Here is a 23411-nt window from a genome sequence, read left to right as displayed (position 1 = left end):
GAGATACAAACTAAAAAAATAAAATGGCCCTTCTTGTTTCCAACTATGACTTGTGTTCATTGTAACCACCGCTCTACACGAAACTAGGCAATGCTAATTGGAAACAAAATTACCAACTTAACTGCGCTACATTTTTCTCGAGTTTATTCGAATACGAGACTTAGAATCTGATTTCAACAGAAAAGATTGCAAAAACGCAATGATCATAACTTTTTCCGTCCATGTACAGGAGTTAAGTTATCATACGGTTCTAATTTAGACTCTTTACCTTTAGGGTACAATTGACCCGGTAAAACCTACCGTTTTTTGGCTCAATAATACTCGCGATAGGCAATCATCTCAATCAGATAAAACCCGCCGCTGGGCCGGCGTGCCCTTACCGCATGTCAAGGCGTGTTCGTAATCCGATTCTATATTCTTTATTACTTGTATGATCGTTCATGTTTGTCACCCAAATTAACTCCATGCCACGAAGTCCATCCAGTCTGCTAGCGTTTCTTGCTAACGTACTCGCCTTGACATTTTTGTGGATTGTCAAAAAGGTGTGCGAGCGTGTGATTTGAATTTAATGCGCAGCTCGAAGGGTACATATCAAAATACCACATAGTGGATTTGACAAAGTTTAGTCGTGGTTTCCGTTGCGCAAGGATTTTTGGTTAGGTTAATTACAGCCTTTAGGAGCGCAGTGCGACATATAATAGTGGCGTGTGATTTGTCGGAGATAAAAACGTCACAACAAAGTACGTCGGGTTACATCCACTGTGCAGCAATTTTGCGGTCAAGCCAATTACTTTGAAGAACTTCCATATTTAGAATCTCTCGAAATCAAATTTTTGAAGTAAAATTTTTCTCTTTTAGAAGGGGCCATGCATTTACATCCTGTCTTCAACATGGAGATTTTTTCTACACCAACTGGTAATTCCATTTGTTCCTTAGTTGGTATTACACTCTTAATTATGTGTGGTTGTCAGTGCGGGGTAAATTATTGATTAGCACTTAAACCCACAAAGTGGCCAGAAACTATTTTTTTGACTTAACAAGTTGCCTGACACACGAATTGTATTGACAAAATTTGACATTTTTTTACTTTGCAACATTTATATGAGTTGGTAAATGGAACAGTGGGAGAATGAAGAAACAGATAGTGAATGAGCATAAAAAAATCAAGTGGGCGACCAAACCGAAAGCGTCCAAGCGTAGGAGAAAAAACACAGACGCAAAAAAACACAAAGCATAACCAATGATGCTGCCCATGCTGCAGACCCGCGCAACGGACAGTGTTTCCACACCATAGCACCTTGTCTTTTGTGTACAGATAGGTTCAGCTCATCGGCATTTTACGCAAGGTACTTTTCACGTTGCACATAGAAATTAGAACAATATGAATAAAGAGTCTATGAATAAGAGAAAAAAAAAGAAAACGCTTTGCAAGAGTCTCACACCCAGGTCTCGGGAAGTCTACTTTGATCGTCGCGAACGCTTTGCAAATGATTTGCAGATCGGTCAGCGATAAACTGACCACCGTTGTACGATGAGTTCAGGTTAATGTTTCTCGGTATCAGCCCCGAGGCTGTCCACTTGGAGACGCTGCTGTTTGGTTTGCTTGAAATAGATAAATCATCTTTGCTGTAACGTCTCCCATATCTCGTTCTATAGGCTGATGGATTGGCAGTATTGGGTGTATATTGTTGCGTAGGCCGGTGAGTGGTTGCTTTTAGCGAAATCGAAGCGTTTTCGATCGTTGGTACAGTTTCAGCTAGAATTGTTTCGCCCATATACTGGCTCTGTTGCTTTTGTTCCCGATTTAATCCGTTTGTGTTTCTTATTCTTTTCCCCACGATGTCGTCAACTTCCTTTTCATTGAAACCTTCACCATTATTTACATTGTTTGCTCTTACACGTGTTCTGGTCCGCACCGGTGTGCTTCCAGTGGCTGAAGCACCGTACTGTCGCTGAAGGCGCGGGCTAAGGCTACTTGGTAGTCTGTTTCGTGTTCGTAGGTTGCTTCCTTGTGCTGTCGGTTGGATCTTGGACTCGGAATAGTTCGAGGCCTCGCTACGCTTTGTTTCATATGTTGTTGAAGCTTCTTGTTGCTCAGCGACAGTTGTATTAGTGTTGTTGTCGCAAAGACGTATGACTTGGCTGGAACGTCGGACAAACTGGGTTGCATGGATTGCAGTTCCAACATTTGTACTGTTGTTATTGTTATTATTGTTGTTGTTGTTGCTCAAGTTTGCAGTAAACTTTACGCTCATTTTTGAGGTGAACACTGGCGCTTCCTTGTAGGGTGGGCAAACAGCTGTGTTACTGGGACCCGTTGTCAAAACTGTGCTGTCCTCGTCCGTACTCAGCAACGAGTCAGTGCTTGCAGATTTGCTATCGTTAACTGATGCTAAGTCACTATTCCGTCTTACGCCTTCAACCTCCGTTTGATTTGGCGTGCTTTCAACTGTTTGTTTCAAACTAAAACCACCGCGTCTTTTCACGACGTCTTTAGACGGCCGAGGCGAGAAGCAGAAGTTGTCCACGCAAACACCGGAGTCTGATGATTGCGTCACCGATACCTCGTCATGATTCACCTTTCCTTCGTTAAACACGTGATCGTCAAACAGATCGGGAATGGAGCTGTGTGCGGATTGAGACTTTTCCGATTCAAGCTGAGGAGTAATTGATGCATTGCTTCGACTTGACTGCGGTGATGCGCGGTCGCTTGGCTGAAGTATATCGTGAAGATCGTCTTCAGTGAAAGACATAGATCGCATTCCAGCTGCAGCTTCGCTGTTTCCAAGGGACCACATGGAAGAGGACGAAACGTCACCTGTGATCCTCTCCTGCGTGGAAAAAATAAGTCTAAAACCTGGGCTGTTCCATGTAAAACTTCACGGTGATGTGTAATTATGCAACAAAAAATCAAGCTGACTTTTTTCAATTTTAGCTCGATGTTGTGGATAATCATTACAGCTTAATACGTACAAATGGACATCATAGTCGGATTGACATATAAGTATGGAATAGCATTTAAAAGTTCAGTCCTTGGTCGGTTGCAAATTTTCAACCACTCCGTGTCATGTGTACCGCCCGTAAAGCTTCATAGGAATCTTACCTTTTCAAAACTTTGTCCCCTTTCTAACATCGTCAGTTTGTCGTCTGCTTCAGATTTCCCAACATCGTCGCATCCACTGCTGTTGTTGCTCCCTTCATTTTGTTCGTCCAAGTCCGATCCGCTGGCAGGTGGCCGGTTGGATCGCTTAAAAAACGGTCTGCGGAAACGAATGGTGTCACATTAGGTCCAATGTCAATTCTGCTGCTTTTGGATCAGTGACAATTGAATTGGGGTTTGGCTGGGATAACAGGAGAAACAAATTACATCCTGCCTTGCTCTTTGTATTTCTATGCTTTGCACTTGTAGTTCTGATCATTATGATTTAAAAACTAGAAGGTGGCTTTCTGATATACTTCCATTTTATGGATTTTATACGATATTTAACAATTTGCTATACACATCATTTGATCTAAATATATGATTGTTTTTGCAAACAAAAACGAATGGGTCCCCACACTCGTGTTTGTGCGGATTTACAGTAAACGAATGTTTCGGTTATTTTTAGATTCTTGAGGACAAATTATTAGAAAGCATTACCACAACTAAAAGTTGTGTCCGTATTCTTTTTGCATCATTATTTTCATATAAATTAATTATTCTTCAGTAGCCTATCGCGGTGTAGTCGCCGAACGACCGTTTCAAGATCTTTTGACACGGTTTTCAATTGCACGCAGTCCTTAGTGATTAACGAGAACGTTTCTCCCAACCCATGTTTGTTTATATTTTCTTACGTATTGTTTCTGGAGTATATGTGTAAAAAATAAAGAAGCTAAATCATTCTCAACTGTGTTCTGCGTTTCCTACAAGTTGACCTTCAGTTGTCCTAAGGCGGCCAACTTGTCAATGACCGTATAATACTTTTTTATTGCATCTTTGGAAAACATGTATTTTTTTACCTTCATGTTAATCAACAACGTTTGCCTGAAAGGTAAAATACCGAAATATCGTTTTAATCACTTATAAGATACAAAACCTTTGCTAAAACTGAAAATACGCGTGTTAACTTATAATTAAACCACATAGAATTACTGCACTGATGTCTAATCATCAAAAAGACTGCCTCGTAAAACGCCTGTGCACGCGTCAAGCAGCGATCTCCCGCGATGCATTAAATCGCTGCAGTTGTAAACCAGTGAATTACTCCTTTGGGCTTTTTTAAGCACTTTTTCTTGACCAAACGAGCGTTACGAACCAGCGTTGGACAGAAAAAAGAAACAAGAAAAAAAAAACACGAATAAAAACAATATGTGTCCCCTTCAGGGAAGGGAACCCGTAAAAATTTATTCTCCAAGTTGCCAAATACAACCTTTTTAATTTCATTTTGACTTTTACCTTTTAAACTTGAGTTTTCCACCTTTTTCCGTCGAATCGCGTTTTGGCGTCACAGGCACGTGACCGGTTGCTTGCTGATAACTGAGTCTCATGGTGGAATGTTGTTTTTGTTCAGCAGCGTTGTCGTCCGCTGAATTGTTTCCGTTTTCTTCGCAGGAACAGTATTCTGTCACATCAGTCAATTTCGGGCCACAGTTGCCGTTTGTTGCCAATTCAACCCGATTGTTGTTATTGTTGCTGTTGTTAAAGTGGTTGTTGCCACTGCTGGGCGGCATGCTGCTGGTGTTGTGATGCCCTTTGGGTTTGCTTTGGTTTGTCAACAGCTTGGATTTTTCCCTTCAAAGCAGAAAAATTGTTAATACCAAATGACAGTAAGCTTGCAATGAAACCTATTGTAAGTCTGTTGCGCAATACCAAGAAGATGTCACAACTCAAAGTGGACTAAGTGGTGTCAAGGGCTGTTACTTTTTTTTACCTCATGTAATTGGCTGCCTTTCTTCGCAACAGAAAGTCTACGGCTTCTGGATCAGTGTCGTTTAGCGTTCGCAACATCTGATCATGATCGTACTTGACAATCTAAAACAATGGTTAAAACATTTTGTTATTTGATTGAAAGAAAAACATGAAAGTGAAAGCATACATTCGATACAGAAGCACACATTGCAGTTTTAGTGGTAAAAGAACACTCATTAAATTGTGAAAGAACCTGGTGAGAATTCACTTGACAAACAAAAATAAACTGTTTGAATGTGTATTGTGGTGTATTGTACCTGAAACAACTGCGTGTGATTCGATATGATTTCCTCTACAACTGTGATCACCGCCGAACTGTCCTCCGCTTTCTCCAAACTCTGCACCTGCTCATGGAAAACATAACCAATCTATTTCGTTGAATTGGAAACAATAGCAAGACATTGTAGTCAAACCAATCAAACTATTGCAAAATCGAAAGTTAACGCAGCCCTTCCATTGCCAGCTGGTTGGGGTAAAAAACCAGCATTGATTTTTTTTGTTCGATATGCACCAAGTGGTAAACACAGAAAATGCACAAAAACTGACCTGATATTGATTGTCGTTGCCTGTTTGCGGGCTTTTTTTATACCGATGAAGAATGTTTGGTCCAAATATAGTAGCAAGGTTGGAGACACTCATTTTGTTCCCAGGCACCTGTCACACACGATGGGAATTAAATCGATTAATAGTGATCACAAATCGATAGATAGGCAAAAAGGTTACTTGTGGTCTGAGCACCGGACCAGTATCCGTAAATTTTAAATCAGGACGATAAACGCAAGTGACGTGGTTGACTTATGAAACATACACCCTATTTTGTGGGTATGTGCGTTTCTCTCTATACTTTTTAAATTTGTGTTGCATAACAAGTGTATAGGAACGCAACAGGTTTTCATTTTTTTGCTCATGCAGGGCAACGATTTAAAGTGTTATATGACTGAACACGACCTTACCTTTTTGCCGGTGGAATCCACACTATCTTCGGAGTGTGCAGCAACAACTGCAAGAAAACTGAGCAAAGTGTAAAGCGTGTCTCTGTTTGTCAGTGGAAGAAGCCACACTAGTGACCTGAGCGTCGGCAGTCGTTCACTTTTGGGCAGTTCTGTTGACAACAAAAACGTGAAGATGTTATCACAGTATAGCATTACAGAAGTCCCAAACACGATTCTTAAGCGGAAGTTGACTCACAACAAAAAAATTTCAATTCAACAATTAAAATATCAATATGCCCAAAACAAATCTCTTAAGTACTGTAATTATCGTCATCTTTACTTGCTGTTTGGATGAAAGCGTGGTAGAGTTCGCGCGTCAGAAGCGCCTCTGGAAGGTCTCTGATAAATTCTTTCAGCAGCGCAGCTACGTCATGCGGGTTGTAGTCCTCGTCGATCGTGACGTCAAACCCACGATCGAACTCTTCTCGAAGCTTTATGAAAACAAACTTCGATTTTTCCGGTGCTGTTTTAGCCGCGGCGATAAGTACCAAAAACGCATTCTACTGGGACCGCAATAAAAACATTTTTGTCTTGAGAGGGATAAAGATTTTGTTGACAAAACTGCGATCATCGAATGCCGGTCTCATGATTTATATTTACGTTTATGTATTCCTCCAAGCTTTTACGGCCGTTAAAACGCAAACAGATCAGAGTTGCCGGGTTGTAAGAAAATTGGACACTTTGTTTGTGGAAATTTTTAATAGCCGCGCAAAAAATTTAAATTCTACCAAGTTGTGTTATGGAACACACCATAAAAAAGGGATTTGTTTTATTTTGCTGACACTCTGTGGTATTTTCAAAGAGTAAACATATACCCACAACAAGCGTTGCCTACCAATACGTGCGGTCAATGTAGCTGTGGACTAGTAAAGAAGCAAGATATTAATATATTTCGTACCTGTTTCACACGCTTTTTCGAGCCTGCAACGCGAAAAATACCTGTGACATCAAGACCTGCAAAGAAGGATTGCCCGTCGTTAAGAAACAATGGAAGAGCTGTACAAGTGCGAACCGCCGCTCTACTGACCGTATTTGGTAATGTGGTCGCAGCACTTTTGCACCACGTAGGGAACTTGCGCCATTGTAGGTGGCAGCAGAGAGCGCTTCTTTTCCCGACGGTGATTGTGGGTTTTTCCCGACACCGAGAGCGAAAGGGCCTCGAGAAGCTGCGACTGGTAGGGGTCGATTTCGTTCAGCGAGTCTGCTGCGATTGCCCCCTGCAAATGTCGTGTCAAAATTAGTTTGTTGACATGCATATAGTATACAGAGAACATATTCTTTATTGTTTTCATAATTGCTAACAGCCAACTTAGCACCATGCAGTCGACAAACCACTTGGGACGTTGCTACTTATTCTAACGGTAAATATATTACTCATTTCTACATTTATTTATTATCTGTTCTTTGTTTTGCCCTACTAGCAAATCGAGGGAACTAGTAAGTTACGCGGTACATAGGATGTAAAGATGTTGAGACTTTTTCAAATTCACGAAACAACAACTTTAAACTAGTGATGTACCGAATCGGCGAAATTTCGATTCGGCCGAAACCGAATATTCGGCGGTTTTGCCGAATAAATTCGGCCGAATCAACCGAATCATTTATGACGTCACGCGAAGTCGTACGGTACGCGTTTGACATGAAAACATAAGTTTATCTACCAGGCAATTAGTGCAGAATGGGTGTGTTTTATCCTTATTTCAGTTCTGTGGGGTTTAACATTGCCTTAAGCATAATTTCCAACCCGGCAATGAATTACTATTTAGTTGTCTGCAGTGGGGAAAACGATAATGTGGTAAAAAAATATAATAACTGACAGGATTTTCGTTGGTACTAAGCAGGAAAGACACGCACAACGCTTTAAATGTGTGTTCATAAAAGATTCGGTTTCGGCCGAATCGCAACAAATTATTCGGCCGAAACCGAATCTTTGCAAAAGTGGCCGATTCGGCCGAATAAATTCGGCAAACCGAATATTCGGTACATCCCTACTTTAAACCACTGGTCAACTTTGCGCATGCACTTCCAATGTTAATTGTTTACCCTTCGTTTGAGCGGACGAGCGGCTGAGGAAGTGTTCGAGTTTGCCGAGGCCTGTGATCCATCATTGCTGGGTGTGGTTGGGTTGCTGAACACACTGTCCCGGTCCGCAGTCGTGTACTCCTGTACATTTAAACTCTCGCATGACGAAGCTCTGCAAATATTAAGTGTTAGATTGTGAATAGTTTAAATTGCTAGCACAATGTTTTCAATTTAAACCACATAGTCTTGTTATGACGTAGAATAGCACGATGTTAAAAACGTTGTACAATAAAAGTAATAAATTTTGCCACACACAAATGATTTCCAACGTTCAAATCTTTGTGGAGGTAGAAGTTTAATCGGAAGAACGAAATTTCAAGAATTGGCCGTTCAAATCCAACACGACTTCGCGGATATGTTGCGTATTCAAACACGTTGTAAACAAACTCACTTTTGAATGCATTTATGAATGCACGGTCGTTCAGACGCAACCTGAAGGTTTTGTTGCTGCTGGTTAATGCTGGCAACGCTTCCTGAACAGCTACTGCTACAGCTGCCGCCGGACTGCTGGGGCGGTATTTCTTCGTTCACGGCGCCACCGTCGTTTGCGACCGAGAAATCAAGGGTTGTAGCAAAAGCGGCTGACTTTTGCAGGCGCAGGAGTTGGTCGTTTTCCACTACCTCCAGCAGTGGTATTCCGAAGACTCGATCGCAACCTGTTTAATCACGCCCGGTTGTAATTTCGAGTCGGTAATACATCGCGTTATATTGCCAAGGGGCAGTAATGGGCCTCATGGGAGCAGAGGAGTTGCTTTCTGTGTCGGACTTAATCAAAGGTCAGCACAGTTAAGCTACCCCTTGCCTGGTGTGCAAAATTACTTTCTAATGAGAATTCTTTACATACCCAAGTGTTTCAGCTAATGAGAATTGTGCTATTTTTGAAACTTTGAGTTAACTTACCCTTTTCTTTATTTTTATCCCGTGCTGACAAATGTACTGCGTACTTCTTTCGCATCGAAATCTTCCGATTTATTACTTTTGAGTCATCTGCATAAACACACAATTTGTATTAAAGTTTAGGCAAAAAAAATTTTTTTGTTTTGACTATACACATGTCAGTGTGTTTATGTTAAAATAGATATCCAAGCGTAACCAATCATGTCAAAAACAGGCATGTATGGAAATATATGTTGTTGGTATACATAAGACAAATCATTCAAAGCCTATAAACAGATAATATATGCGGAAGATAAAACAACAAGAAACTCGTTCCGCACCTTTTGGCACAACGACTGCAACGCCAAGATCGCTTTCCGTTAGCCGTTGGATGGCGACTTTTTGCAATGCGTCACATTCAAGTTCGGATAAGCTTTGAAGTCTTGTGCTGCCAAGTTGCATTTTCCTTCCACTCATATTGCTCCAAGTGCAGTTGCCCTGAAAACAGACCATCATAAACAGTGAGTCAAGTTTCGAATCGATTTTTATCGATTTCAACCGCCCAGCGACTGCGCTACTGCTGATTGCTTCAAGTAGAGTTTGCAACGGACGCGCGATTGGTCATGCGAATCAAGGAACTTTGCATTGCTGTTTACCTTCCGTTACTGCAACGTTTTCATTGCACTAGTTTAAAAACTATACACAACACAGAACAAGCAGTTTTGCAGCAACAAACTATACCGAAATAATGGCATAAACCATAACGGCTTCACAATGTGGGCAACATACATTGACATTTTTTAACGACATGCAAGTTAACTATTAATCTTAAACGGCCAAACTGGCCATGTTACCTAGCCCTAACCCACTGCGTTCTATTGCTCATCCATATAGAACCACATGCTAAAAGATTTATAGGTACACATACCACAAATATTCTAATAACGGGAATATGCTTATGTACGAAGACGGTCTTACCGATTCTTCCTGAATATCTCCCGCCAACACAGCGGGCGAGTTAAGCAATACATCTAACCCAAACAGCAACTGAGACTTAATCATCCTGGTTGTCAAATTACGCTTTCACCGTTGCGATAAGTAAGCAAAACACGCAGCTCTCGCACAAGCAGCTTCCTGCATGTAACCCTAACTGGCACTGCGGGCTGGCGCAGAAGCACGTCTCGGTCTAATGACAGATAATTTTAGGTCACGGAACGTTATCCTGGCCAGCCGAAGCTTCGTTAAACTCGATGCCAGTAAACCAATACACTGCCAATTCAGCCATCACTGGGACACTGGCGAGGACAGGTGCGATGGCCTCGCGTTTTTATGCTCTGGTCGATGAGACCATCAGTGAAAACCTTCAATTAATCAATGCGGTATTGCGGCGCGACTAAAGGCCGTTGCATAGGGCATGCAAATACTGTATTTAGTGGTTTAAGTTGCCTCGACTCTACGTTTGCAGTCAGACTCGCGGTTAGCAATTCTTTTAAAACTAATTTACTTCTGGACCTTTCAAACCTATTTACCCTTCTTGGCGTTCGTAATGGTTCTTGTGCGCCAACACACTTCGATTTTTTATTTTTCTCGGCGATAGGGCCACCCGTACAAATACTGAACAGCACGTCATTAGTGGAGGGCTTTTTGTGTAGGTTCTTTTTAAGGAGGTGGCGCGGGTCGATATGACGTCTAGCTGTTTTGGTCCAAGGCATAGATTTAGTCCAAGGCACATTGACCATTCCATCACTCAAGTAGCGATCTCGATATCCGCGTTTGGACACATTTTGACACTTATCAGTCTTTTGCCGACTCTTTGACGGATATGTAGATTCCGATAGCGACCGGTTGTAACGGACTGGTTTCTGTCGTATGGAGTCTTTTACGATTACGACGTTGCTGTAACTGTCTTTTGCCAATTCGTGCGTTGTCTGGCAATGACGATACCAATGTGTTGTGCAACTTGATGATTTAACCATCTCAGCATGCTCTCGTGAACTGTTGGCCTTCTTTTCGCCGTAAAACGCAATTTGGTCGCACGAAATCCATGGCAGCTCCATATACTTTCTAGTATCGATGCTGCTCATTCTGTTAGTCATTTTAGCCAATGGCTGGACATTCTCGTGACTACCACTTTTCATTAAAATCGAACGTTTCAGAAATATAACAGAATAGTAGTCAAGTGCTTAAGCAAACATCACAAGATAGATTCTTTTCCAAATAAAAGGCGCTGTGACAAAGATCACTCAAAACAGACACTTTGCTGACACAAAAAACATCCACGGTTTAAAGTCACTACATGGTGCGATCGGTTACAATTCGCCCACAAATCACGCTCGTAGCTGTGGCAGACAATCGCAGCAGTCCAAAAGAGCCACTCTAATGTCACAGTTAACAGCTCTTCGCATAGTGACTTACAATGGATATGTGCGGCTAATGAGCTGTTGAGACCCACTTCATGCCATCCTCTCGCACGCTTCCAACAACTTAACAAAAACCGCATTTTTCGTCTGAATGTAGCCGTTTTTGCGGTTTTAGACGTAGCATGCGTTAAATACAAAAACTAATTGCTGTTACCTGGTGCTGATTTGTACGTAAAAACCAATTAGTCGGTTCATTGTGCGTATTACTTACCTCAAAAATTTGAAGCTTTAGAAAACTCAGAAAAATGGTCAAAACATTTTCTTGTGAGAACAGACATCCACAAAAATCACAAGTTTCTGTCTAAATCCCTGCCACAATCAACGGCTGAAAAAGTACTCAGTCCGACAAAAAACTCGAACGGGAATACAATGCTTCGCAATAAGAATCGTCATTGTGACGTCAGATAACAGACGCGAGATTTCGGCCTGGTAGTTTGTTTAGCAAAGGTGGGATCATCCTCAAACAGAGCAAAATTTAAGAACTTTAAAAAAATTGCGGGCCCCCCTGTCGACGATGTTGATTTATTCTCCCGTCCATGGAAGAAGCAAACAGAGAAACGTGACGAAAGAACTCTTTTCAGAGTAAAATAGCCGAAAATATTTGCTTTGTTATGAGCATATTTCGGCAAAGCTTTTAAAGACTCGTAAACCTAATCAACGCTTTCAGCAAGCAAATAAAAAAACGCAGAATGATATTAAAGCGTATCATCACAAACTTTAGACCTTATACGACGATACTATGCAGTACACTAAAGCGACCAAATACACAGAAATTTGGTAAACTCCATCTATTACCGATATTTTAACATCAAGACCATGAATTGGGATCTACTAACGTTCTCATAAACGCAATGCCGTACATACGTTTTCCTGGTCGCATTGTATAGACGCCAAGCTGTCATAATCATGTTCTGCTGCTATTGCTGGCGCCGAATTCCCCCGGTTTCTTGCATGTTGCTCGACCTGTCGGCTCCACCTTCCCACTGTTGACGTCATAAGACGTACGTTTCTGAAATATTTTTGCCATCGTTTCTTGGTTTGGTTGTTGACGTTGGAAGGGCAGGAATCAGATAATCCACAAACAGTTTGCGCTGAACTGACATCGGCACTCATCAGTACTTCTCAGTTTTTTTTGGAATAAAAAGAATATTTGCTATCTCACTAACGTTACGAGCTGGTTTCAAGTAACTGGAAAGACACCTTACACAAAATCAAAATTAATCCAATAAACAATCCAAAGCAGAATCAATAACAAAGCTCTCAAAGGCGGTTTTTATTACAGAACATTAAACGTACGAGCTGTTTGCAGTTGCCTTATAATCAAAAACTTTTTGCCAAAAGGGATTAGGTTCTCAGGATTTTACGTCTGTTCGACGATAAATTTATGCCAAACAGCACGTTCTAGCGTAATGCTAAGGCACAAAACTATTCCCTGTGGTCAAAGTTTGGCGCATTGAAACTACACCTGCTCTTGCCTCGTAACTTCTGAAATGTAAGGATCATACTTTTGCGATGTACATGTGTGAAAGTTTGTACTCAGTGACCTGGCATTAACCGATACGGAAGCAATTAAACTGTACAGTCCATTACCAAATAGTCGTCAACCTACTCGCGAACAACACAGACTTCGATCATTTATCCGACCTATTTTGAAACCAATGCAGCAAGTCCCATGAGAACCAAACCGAAATTGATGCATTTATACTTTTGTGGCAAACCTGTCAATTTTAGCGCGAACACGGTTTGAAGAACTTTCCTAGTTCTAACATCCAATGAAGCCTTTAATTGTTTTCTTTTCATCAAGCTCTTTGTCGCAGCGAAAAACTGCAAAGTCAATTAAGAAATCAATGCACATTTGTCTTGACCACAAACAAGACGGACACGCCCCAAAACGACTAAAACTGGGCGGAAACGCGTTCTAAGAATGACAGAAGCCCACGTAACCACGGTCATGGTTGTAGACAATGCGCGGCATTAATAATTTATATGATTTACTTTTAAAAGGGTGCCCTTTCTTCTGTCGAAAACTACATATTTTATAAAAGTGTTTTCATGTGCATCTCACAGTCGACTACGTGTAATTTGCATAGAAGACACTTACCCCAAAACCACACGAGCGCTTTTTCTCCGTGTGTTCCTTGCAAGCCTTGCGATGTTCAAGTCTTGACTTAACCGCACGAATCCATGGATTCTGCGGCGATTTGTTTTTAGGTAAGTTCGCGTTCTTGCGACTCTGGACAGGCGATCGAAATCCGGATTCATTTTTCGGTGCTGACCGCAGCGCCCTCACGCGGTGACGCCGAATGCCAGACTGGCGCAGACTGCTAAACCGTAGCGCTGAAGAATCAGTGACTGACTTTGCCGTGTTTCCCAAGTCAACAGACGAATCGCGAAATCGGGTAACAGGCATGACCGAGTTTACAGGAGTAGAACGAGTTAATTTGATTCGTCTCTTTGTTGGCTCGCTCCCAGTTTTGTTTGTTTCTTGTAAAGAAAGCCCGCTTGCAGTAGTTTTCATATTGGCATTTTTTGCTCTGCGATAGGTCGAGGTGTGTCTGTTATGACTCTGTCTTACACGCGTTGAGGAAGGCGTAGATGAACCTGAATTTGAGTAGATATTCCCTTCAAGTCGATCTCCCACGCTGTGTGCGGGAGATTGCTGAGCATTTAACATTGTCGTGGACCTGTTTCTTCGTCTATTTTGATACGAAGAGGTACTGTAAGTTCGTTGTCGCGCTGAGCGCCGTCTAGATCTTCGCCGGATACTGTTTGAAGGGTAGCGAACTTGAAAATTGTTACTTGAAGTCCGCTTTCGTACAATTGTTTCGTCGTCGCCAAATGTGTCTTCATCGTTGCGAATATTGCTTGGTTTTTCAACAGCAGCTGTTTTGGTGCTTTGGCAACTTTCGTTTAGGCTTTTGGATTCCAGGTCTTCATCAGCCTCTTTATCGCGGAATTCGACAGGCGGCTCTAACTTAATACCGAGTAATTGCTCGCAACCCACTGCCAGGGTCTGGTTATCCGGTGCGGTGGAGATATTTTCCAGACTACACAAAGAAGGTGTGTGGTTATCGCTTACCACCGAATTTGAGCTTGCGTAGAAACGATTTTCGTTCTGCCTCCGATTATGCTTACTCACGAACAGCGAGAACATCTTCCTAAACGGCGAATGCATCTTTTTGTTTTTATCTGGTATTCCAGGGTCACTAAGGTTTCGGGGAAGAGACAAAGTTGCTGCGACTGGAAAGGGGTCGCTTTTCATAGCTGAGGGCAAACCAAGGCAGAATGATTCGCTTCGGTTGGTAACTGATGGAAGATGAACCGGATCAAGTTGCTGATGTTGGTGATGGTGGTGAATACGATTCCTCAGCCAATATCGAAACCCGCTGTGTTGCTTGGGTAGTACCACATCTGGTTTGTTTTCAGACATCTCCAAGTAACTATCAGGTTTACAGTCAAAGCACAGGTTTTTGTCTCGCCAAACCCATCCTGCACTTAATACGCTATATTCAAAGTAAGAAACAAAGCATCAAACTGTTTTGCTCCTGAGCTTTCCTATTTACTCAACCTGATGTAACAAACTGAACCATAGTGTTAATTTTCTGTCTTACATCATATTCAAAAGGTTTAGTTGATATCTAAGTTCGGTATCGAAAGCAAGTCAGCAACTTTTCTATAGGTAACACTTCTACACGTAAGAAAGAAACAAAATTTTACAACCCGGTTTTAAAGGCAACATAACCTTCACCTGCGGTCCTAGCCCGAAGCACATCGTTTGCATAAAGCAGCGAGGGATAAAGCAACGAGTCAATCAGCATAAATCACTTGCCAGAAGCTTTGCTATGCCGCCGTTGAGACCAGCTTACGCGCAGAGGGGATCTCACTGCGATAACTGCATTGCGCTTGAACACGAGAAAGGAAACCGCCATTCTGAGGAAGTTTGCAACGGACCGCAAAACCTACGCGGAAAGTACAACGAGCCCCAAAACGGAAGCAATTCTTTGAGCAGCAGCTTTTGCGACACAATTATACTTCTGGCTCTCCGCAGCCCAAAAAGTTCATGCTTGATGTTGGACAAATGCGTTCAGGTTGCATTGGACAAAGTCGCACGTTCTCGTTGCATTGCAATCATTCATAAATTCTCACTGTATCAACCACACAACTCGTGTCACCCGCACGTTCACTTCATGTTCCCTGATAAACAATCACCACCAAGTCATGGCAACGGACTACTTTCAACAGGATGGACGGCTTTTTCTGGTTACAATTAGAGGTTGTTAAAATCTAATAAACCATTGTCTGGGGCCTAAACTGTGTATTGTGTGCAAAAGGTCAACGCAATATCATTATTGCCGTATTAAGACTGGAGATCACCAAAACAAGAACCAAATCTTGGATTACTGCACAGCACACACAAATTGTTTTGCCAACTTCCAATTTGTTTGTGCAGTTCTAGGTTTACACAGCGGGCGGAATTTACTAATCGTGTTTAAGTTTGCGCTTTAAAAGACGTTGATCCGACAAGTAAAGAGGCTCGTTGAATTAACTGCGTCAGCTCCCAAAATGTGTAAATGTCACACCACTCGGGATATTTGTGAACACTGTTCCAAATCTCTAAGGTGATATGATAAGCGAAGACAACTTCACTTTCATATGTTCGATGCGTTCCGGGAATTGTTTTTCAAAAGTTTGGGACATAAACAACTCAACGGCCAGGTATAAGTACCAACAGGTAGGTCCGCTATAACGAGCAAAGCGCTGCAGGGCTAATGATGCGTTGCAAATGACCTGTCTGTCTCACGCTGTTGTGATCTGTTGTGTGTTATTATGAGAATTGTTGGTCTTCACCATCACTGACCCCTCAATTTTTCCATTTAGTTTATTAATAGCAGCATAGGCTATCAGAATACAACATAACCGTGAGGTTGTGTTAGGTTCACGTAAGCAAAGAAAAACTACTCTAGCGCGTCCCCTTGTGGATTGCGTTACTTAAATAATGCACAAGTTTACCAAACGCTTGTCAAGCAAGACAAATAAGAAAACTTTCATCCAAATAGTTAAATCGTCCCTCTGCTGTTTCAAACTGGACAAACACTTTTTTCGACACAATAATATCTAAGTATAGAAAAAAGTTAGATTTTCAGTTAAACTAATGGGTTATATAATGCTGGTCTTAAATAATGTAAATCAAATGTTTTTTGAATGGTTGTCAGTTTAAAAAAAGCACAGCCACGTCAACAGTTTGCGTAAGCAGCGCTAATTAGGCGCGAAACCTGACAAACCCGGTCGATCGTGACACAAGGACATGACGACTGGAAACCGTGTTTTTGATTACAGATTAAAGCAAAAAAATGTAAAATACTTACATTGGGTCCCCAAGTTCGTTCAGCCATTTCATCTGATCCTGGGATTGGCGATGATGAAGTCTTTCCCACGTGCTTAAGTGACTTGCGTATTCTGTGAAAGAGATGTTTTCATTTTTATAAAACTAAACTTTTTTTCACTTTTTCTCCTTATAATAGTTTCGCCTTTTAGGTCGCCTACATGCAGTACAGTAGCCTATACGTAACCTAATTCAGAATCTTAGGGCTCATTTAACACTACATTAGGCAACTCATGCTTTACAAAACAAAGTTGTCGAGTACACGCGGATATGCTTGCATTTTGCGCTGTTGTATTTCTATGAAAGTGGCAACACTTCCAATCCAAAAATCAGATTTGCTATCACTAGTCACACAAGAGCTGGGCTTCAAACATTCTACGACCCCGTTTGAACTTTCCAGTCCGCCAGAGTTCGGCGAGCTGTTGTTTATTTTCCAAATTAAGTTAATCACTCACACTTACTGCAGGTGTGGCGCCCCTGATTTCGCAAACCTTGCTCCACATTTGCTGAACGCCTAACAATCAAGTATGAGACAACACGGAAAGTCTGTCACACGAATGGCTGCTTGGCAACATTGATGAGCAATCGGTCGTGTTGCTGGCAACGTATAACCGGTTATTATTGTATGAGCTTAATAGCGGACTCTGTGACCACGAACTGCACGAAAACGTTCGGGGTTGCGTGACAGCTAACCTTCTGCCAAAGGAACTACCCAGGTCACGCAAGTGTTTTATTAGTTTTACTAGCGGAGGTGCAGATGACTTCTAATATTTTGAAATATGGTTAACCATTGATCTCGTTTATCGACTGTTGAACTGATTGCTTGGTACTGAACTTAGTTTTAAGACGTTGGTGTACTTGTTTGTTGAGTTGCTGGGAAACTAGTGATTCGGTGGCCTATATTGCTTCATGAAAGTCGCAAAGTTAATCAGATCGCAGTTTTATAAGCATGTTAAGATAAATTTATTTAGTGCAAATGGTACGTTTAGTGACAATTGCATTTTCAGTATGGTGCAAACGATTAGTGCTGAATTGGTATTTAAGGTCGCAGTTTATTGATAAATGCATATCTCTATTACGTTAAATCACTTTTTCAACTAAAATATATGTAACGTGTCTGACATAGCAGTCTCTGAAAAACTGTTGGTGTGAATCTTGGAAAAATATTGAAATTTCGTAACTTGTTCGCATACCTGATGCTGAAGCGAATTTGTACAGACCAACATTCAGAAACGGTCGGATCGTCAGAAGATAACTTGCTGACCCCCATCCTGTTGATGACGGGTGAAGGGTTTATGGCACTTGGCAACGCGGCGATAAATTCCTTTCACGACATAAGGACTTTTCGTAATGCTCAATCAGCCTTACACAGTTTAACATAACATCCTTATCTAAGCCTGTTTTTTTTTCAAGTTGGACTTTTATTGCTGTAGAAGTACTGCGTAGAATATACCATATCGTTGCCAACAGTATTCTCATCTATGCAGTACAACTTGTATGGTTTATGAACCATAACAAGAACTTAGTAAATTTGAGACAAATTAGCCTGTCTTTTGTCGTAGGCCACACTTATACTGCAATCTGGCTAATTGTGCAGACCTCGTCGTTCAGCGCACAGCATATCATTACACCTGATGCAAATGTTAATCGCCACTAATGCCACGAAAAACGCACATTTCACATTTGGCTACAGTTGCAGTCTTGTATGCTCCAAGGCACTGTACAATCATGACTTTCCAAGAATCTTTTTTTGTCTGCACTACATCTACGCGCGATATGCTGCGCCTTCAATGACAAACACTTGAGAACGGAGATAAAACGTTCGTTCGAGGCAACTTAATCATCAAACAACGCCTGGTCGATCCATATGCACGCCCTATAGTAAAGTATTCGAGAATGAAGCTGAACCACTTCATTAGGTGTCAGTTGCACGCTAAACGGCTACATTCTTTTTCGCGTGGGATGAGACTTCGAACACGAGCAGTTTGCTTTTGTGAAGCCACAGTTGCCGATGCATTGTGGCACAAAGCTTTTCCGCTCATCGGACGAACAAACAATGACTGCAGGTTGCGCGAGTTGCGTTGCATCAACACTGCCATACAAACTTGGAAATGGTGAAAAACTGCCGTTCAACTCTGCTCAGGTATACCTGACTCAAAACAGTTGGGTCAACGTAATTGCTGTTTCGCACTACAACAATGATAGATTTTATGTCGGTTTACGCGAATTGCTAAGCAAAAAAGGAATATGTATTAATTAAACTCAGATGCACAATAAACCCGTGACTTCACAAGTTTACCGAGATGTTAAGGTATCAGCGATTTCTTAAAAATCCATAAAGCGTCTTATACGTAGCATATTAAAAGACAGTACTTAGTTTACAACAATTCTTTGAGCGGCAGTTGCATGTTGTGGGGTTTCTTGCGGGAATGGTTTATCAAAACCCTTAACTACTCAAATACTATAGATATGTGCGATCGGTAACTCTTCGTGGTAGGTATATTTGCTTTGCCTGGTTCGCGCTTGAGTGCGTTTTCCATCTACGAGCTTAACATCAATTTGTTGTTTTGCTTTTGTGTTATGGTGTTTCTCATTTGCGGTAAGACGAGGCTTGTATCTGAACTGTATTTGCTGCTAAATTTCCAGGAGTTCTCTCTTCCTACAGAGCAACGTCACGGCTTTTCCACACACTAAGTAATCAGTTTTACGACTGACTGCACTTTTTATGTGAGTTCGCCCTACGTTTTGATTTGCTATTGAAATGGTCGCTTCGAAATGTGTACGGGGCAATGGTTGGCCAGTCTTCGCAAAATTTTTATTTTTACCGCCCATAACAACAAATTTGTTTACGTAGCGTTGTTATCAGTCAATAACAAGACCAATAGTCCACCTTGCCCAAAATTGATTTTCCAAGGATTAGGGGATCTACATCATTAATATTTCACGCTCTGTTTTTAATCAACTATTGAACGCGTACCTTCCACCATATTATGGCCCGGTATTGATTTCCATGCACCGGTGAATGACGACGCAATGTGCATACCAGTTTACGTAATTTGATTTATCAACTATGACGTAAACACGATAAAATACGTGCAAATAACCACACATTAATTTCTTTTATATGTAGGTAAAGCGCTTACTTGTCGATTGGGCCTTTTTTGAGTGCAGGATTCCTGGCAGTGTCGTCAAAGTTGTCAAATGCTGCTTGTTTCTTCAGGTATCTATCGCTGTGGTGACGTTTTACTTTCGTCTCGCTTCCTATACTTTCCTCTGAACTTGCACCAGAATCCCACATAGTGTTGGGAAAACTGAGGTGGGAATGTTTCAGCGTGGTCCCGTACGAACCATCCCGGGAAAGTGGTGAAGAGTCCGTGTTGGAAAATGGTTCCTTGAATGGTAGATTGACGTTCACATTGTGGCAGAAGCTTGTGTTCTTACGTTTAGTCAACTGTTTCGGTATTTTGGTTGAGTCCATAGTAGCGCGACGTGACGGAAGTTGTGTGCTTTCCAAATCAAAAAGGAAAAACAAAGGCGAATAACGCTGATCTGCAAACAAAACAACTTTTTTAATCAACCGTTTCCAGAATTCAACATCGTAGACTACAGATTAGTTTCATTTGAAGTAAATATTTATTTATGACGTAACCTGTTCCTGTATAACGTTACAATTCACCTGAAAATATCTGTCAAAATTTTAATTGTTCCTCGTTCTAGTTAACGATTCATTTCTACAGCCTGTAGTGTAAAGCGGAGTTAAAAGCTTGCCCGAAATTGCGGCACGAACTCGGCCCGATATTTTCCAAAAGTTTGGTTTACCAAGGCAAAATTACAACACAGATGTGGCCATAGATGAAGTGTGAAGTCAGGCCCGAATCAGGTATGTTGTATGCAAATTTAAGCCCGAACTCTGTCTAAACCGAACCCGGCCTAAAAAGCCCCGCCCGAATAATACAACTCTGATAAAAAGGCAGGTAGAATATTTACCCCGATCACTTTAAACGTTATTTGAGCTATGTGACTCTTTTATACAATCCTTTAAGCTAAAACTCCGCTACCAAAACACGTGTACTCACAAGCTCCTATAATTTCCACCAAAAACAACACCTTACCTCCATTGTAGTTAGCCATCCCGTTCCGCCCCGTCGTTGACATTATCGATTCGTCGTTGCAACGTCGCACGTGATTTGGTCCCATATTATCCATTGCCAACGGCTGCCGTTCGGTGTCGGGTGTTCCGTGTCGCGTTAGTGTTTGCGGCGGGATCTCCGTGCCCCAATGACTGCCCTTCTGGTTCGGTGATCGCTTATCGGCCGAGGTACGCATCGATTTTCGGTTTGCTTCTTCTAAACTAATGCTGCGGCGAAAATTCTGGAGGAACGATTTGTTGATCGTCGAAAACTTCTGCTTTACCCAGTTGCCCGATGCAGCACTGTCTCCTGGTATACCGGTGGGCGGTTTTTGACCCACTTGTCCTTCTTCGTCGTCGATTAACAAACAACCAACTTCTTTTGTAGAGCTGGTCTCCTTTTCAGGTGTTGTAATATCGAGGGAATGTGATAAAATAACTTCGGTCGGATCAGTTATAGGAGGTCGTTGTTTTCTTGTCAGTTTTAGACTTTTTCTTGTCACTGGCAAACTTTTAGTGCCAGTGAGTTTTCTTTTCTCTCTTGACCCTGGTATGAGTTGTTGAGCAAACTTAAAAGGCGCCGAATGAGTGAGACTGGAAAATCGTTTCGTCTGCTTCACTGGTTCAGCGTCCTCGGTACTTGTGGCGTCCTGTTGCGCCGTGAACCAAGATTCGATTCGGTCTAAAGCTTTTTGCTTGCTTTTTCTTCTTGGCGAGGGACTTAAGTCCTCTTCGTGATTTTGATGTGATGCACTTTCCGACTTCTGCTCAGCAAAATCGTTTTCCTGACAATTCAAGTTCCCGCGAGAGCTTTTGTACGCCTGAAACGACTGGTGTCTCGATATCACTGGGCTGCTACGGTCTACCGATACCGAGTGATCAAATCGTTTTAAATCGTTGCAAGCGACTGATTTTGCCAAGTTTAACGATCCGATACACAGTGCCCCCTGACTTTTTGCCTTTGGTAAAAGTCTTGGCTTTTCCTCAACGCTGATTGTTGTTGAAATGTCGATATCTCGTCCGCTGTCGTTTTTATGAGCTACCGAGTTTACATAGGGCAATTTTGTGGTCCATTGTTTCGAGGTAATACTGTCTTTTAAGCCGTTCTCCTGTAGCGATGAATGGAAATTGAGTTTTCTTTCCAATAAAAAGTTACTTGGGCACTCATCGCTTCGTGACTGCAACTCAATTGGTTCATTCTCTTTTTTCTCCCGGACGCGGCCCTTATCACCAGGTTTTTCAAAGTCCTGTTTGTCTGCACCTGCCTTTGCATCATCCTCATTAAGCGCGGCAACTAACGGTGTTGTCTTTGCTCTTACTTGTGAGATAAGGCTGGCGCTGTGGCTCGGGTCCACATCACCCGATGACGACACATCGCTCTTGTTTTCGTCGTCGCTACAAGCGTCGTCAAGCTCGTCGTTAAGGCTTGCCAATAAACGATTTACGTTGTCTAGAACCTCATCAAGGCCGGCCGTGTCGTCGACTCCTAATCGCATGGAAGATTGTGAGTCGACGTGATTCGGCGGCACGGCGTAGGAAAACTTGCCGCTAGATGTCCCACAAGAGGCTGAGTGTTCGTGGTTATTGTTGAGTCGTAATTTTCCAGTGATCAGGTCGGCCTCGTGGGAGTTACTCCACATGTTAGGCAATTCCAACTATGCAAAACTTGTTTTGGCGGTCAACAGTCAATAAAAGACAACGTTCAGTTTGTCGTAGCCGCAGGTTGTAGAACGTGTTTTTATTCGAACATACATTGGCCCTATTCGAACATACAGTTTTACCTGATTTGCATCAGAAGGGGAAAAAGCGTTATATTAGAAATTTAAATAACGGCTTAAACGAGACAAAATGGCATATACAGCAAATGGCATTTCCTAAATCCTACAGCTAATAGCTTGAGCACCAGTGTGACCCTCGGGCACCAAGGAAGTAATAGTGTGTTATCCGAGTCTCAAGCAATTGATTGTTTACATGAAATGCGGGTTTGATTCTTGTAAATCCACACAGAAATGGAACAGGCTTTGTATCTGGCCGTGGCAACTAAATACTATTACACATGAGAAGGAGAGAAAGAGTGAGTGGCTCCGATCTTAACGCAACTCATTTGCGTGTCAATGGATCGCATTTGGGCTATTATATTTGGGCATTTGGGCATTTGGGCTTTCCTCGCGCATTGAGCCGTTCTTAACTTACTGTACAAACAATGCGATAAGAAAACCTGCCATGCTAAAACACTACCCATGTATCACAGACCTCGACCAAAACTGAAGCTATGTCTTTGTCTAAAATAAGTTTTGAATCCAACCCTGCTCGTAACAAAGCTAAATCAATGCGTCTAGTTTTGAAGTTTCATGATATGCCATAGTTGCTAATCCAAATAGTCTTACTTTGAAAATTGTTCAAAGTTTATACAACGTAGTCTCACATGCATTTCGCTGCTCATTTGTTTCCGCATATTGACGACTGCCGCAGCAAAGATTTGTAAGCCGATTGTGTGTGGCATACGGTGCCGCCACATCAATACCTAAGGCGCAAAAGTGATTGACATTGATAGACAGGCAACCATCAACTGCACAGCGCA

General features: G+C 41.9%; 1 protein-coding gene across 2 annotated transcripts; it reads right to left on the bottom strand.

Annotated features, from left to right (window-relative positions):
* Positions 1 to 1041: 1041 nt before the first annotated feature.
* LOC145237552 (uncharacterized) lies at positions 1042 to 22616 on the bottom strand. Of its 2 annotated transcripts, XM_080100460.1 has the most exons (17): positions 20814 to 22616; positions 19845 to 20250; positions 16685 to 16775; positions 9240 to 9396; positions 8923 to 9009; positions 8414 to 8678; positions 7984 to 8134; positions 6968 to 7157; positions 6839 to 6894; positions 6221 to 6371; positions 5902 to 6050; positions 5495 to 5602; positions 5206 to 5292; positions 4911 to 5011; positions 4436 to 4771; positions 3104 to 3260; positions 1042 to 2831 (listed from the first exon to the last, which is right to left on the bottom strand). In XM_080100460.1, exons 1-17 carry the CDS (start codon positions 22468 to 22470, stop codon positions 1437 to 1439), a joined length of 5544 nt encoding a protein of 1847 aa, XP_079956586.1. In that variant the 5' UTR covers positions 22471 to 22616; the 3' UTR covers positions 1042 to 1436. The 2 variants fall into 2 exon arrangements, with proteins under 2 accessions (XP_079956586.1, XP_079956587.1); XM_080100461.1 differs by lacking the exons at positions 16685 to 16775; positions 19845 to 20250; positions 20814 to 22616 and adding an exon at positions 13420 to 16375.
* Between the last annotated feature and the right edge of the window lie 795 nt (positions 22617 to 23411).

Source organism: Phallusia mammillata, chromosome 7 (assembly GCF_965637545.1).
Source record: "Phallusia mammillata chromosome 7, kaPhaMamm4.hap1.1, whole genome shotgun sequence".
NCBI classification, from domain to species: Eukaryota; Metazoa; Chordata; class Ascidiacea; order Phlebobranchia; family Ascidiidae; genus Phallusia; species Phallusia mammillata.
The sequence above is the reverse complement of the archived record's forward strand: the minus strand, read 5'-3'. Positions and strand labels throughout refer to the sequence as shown.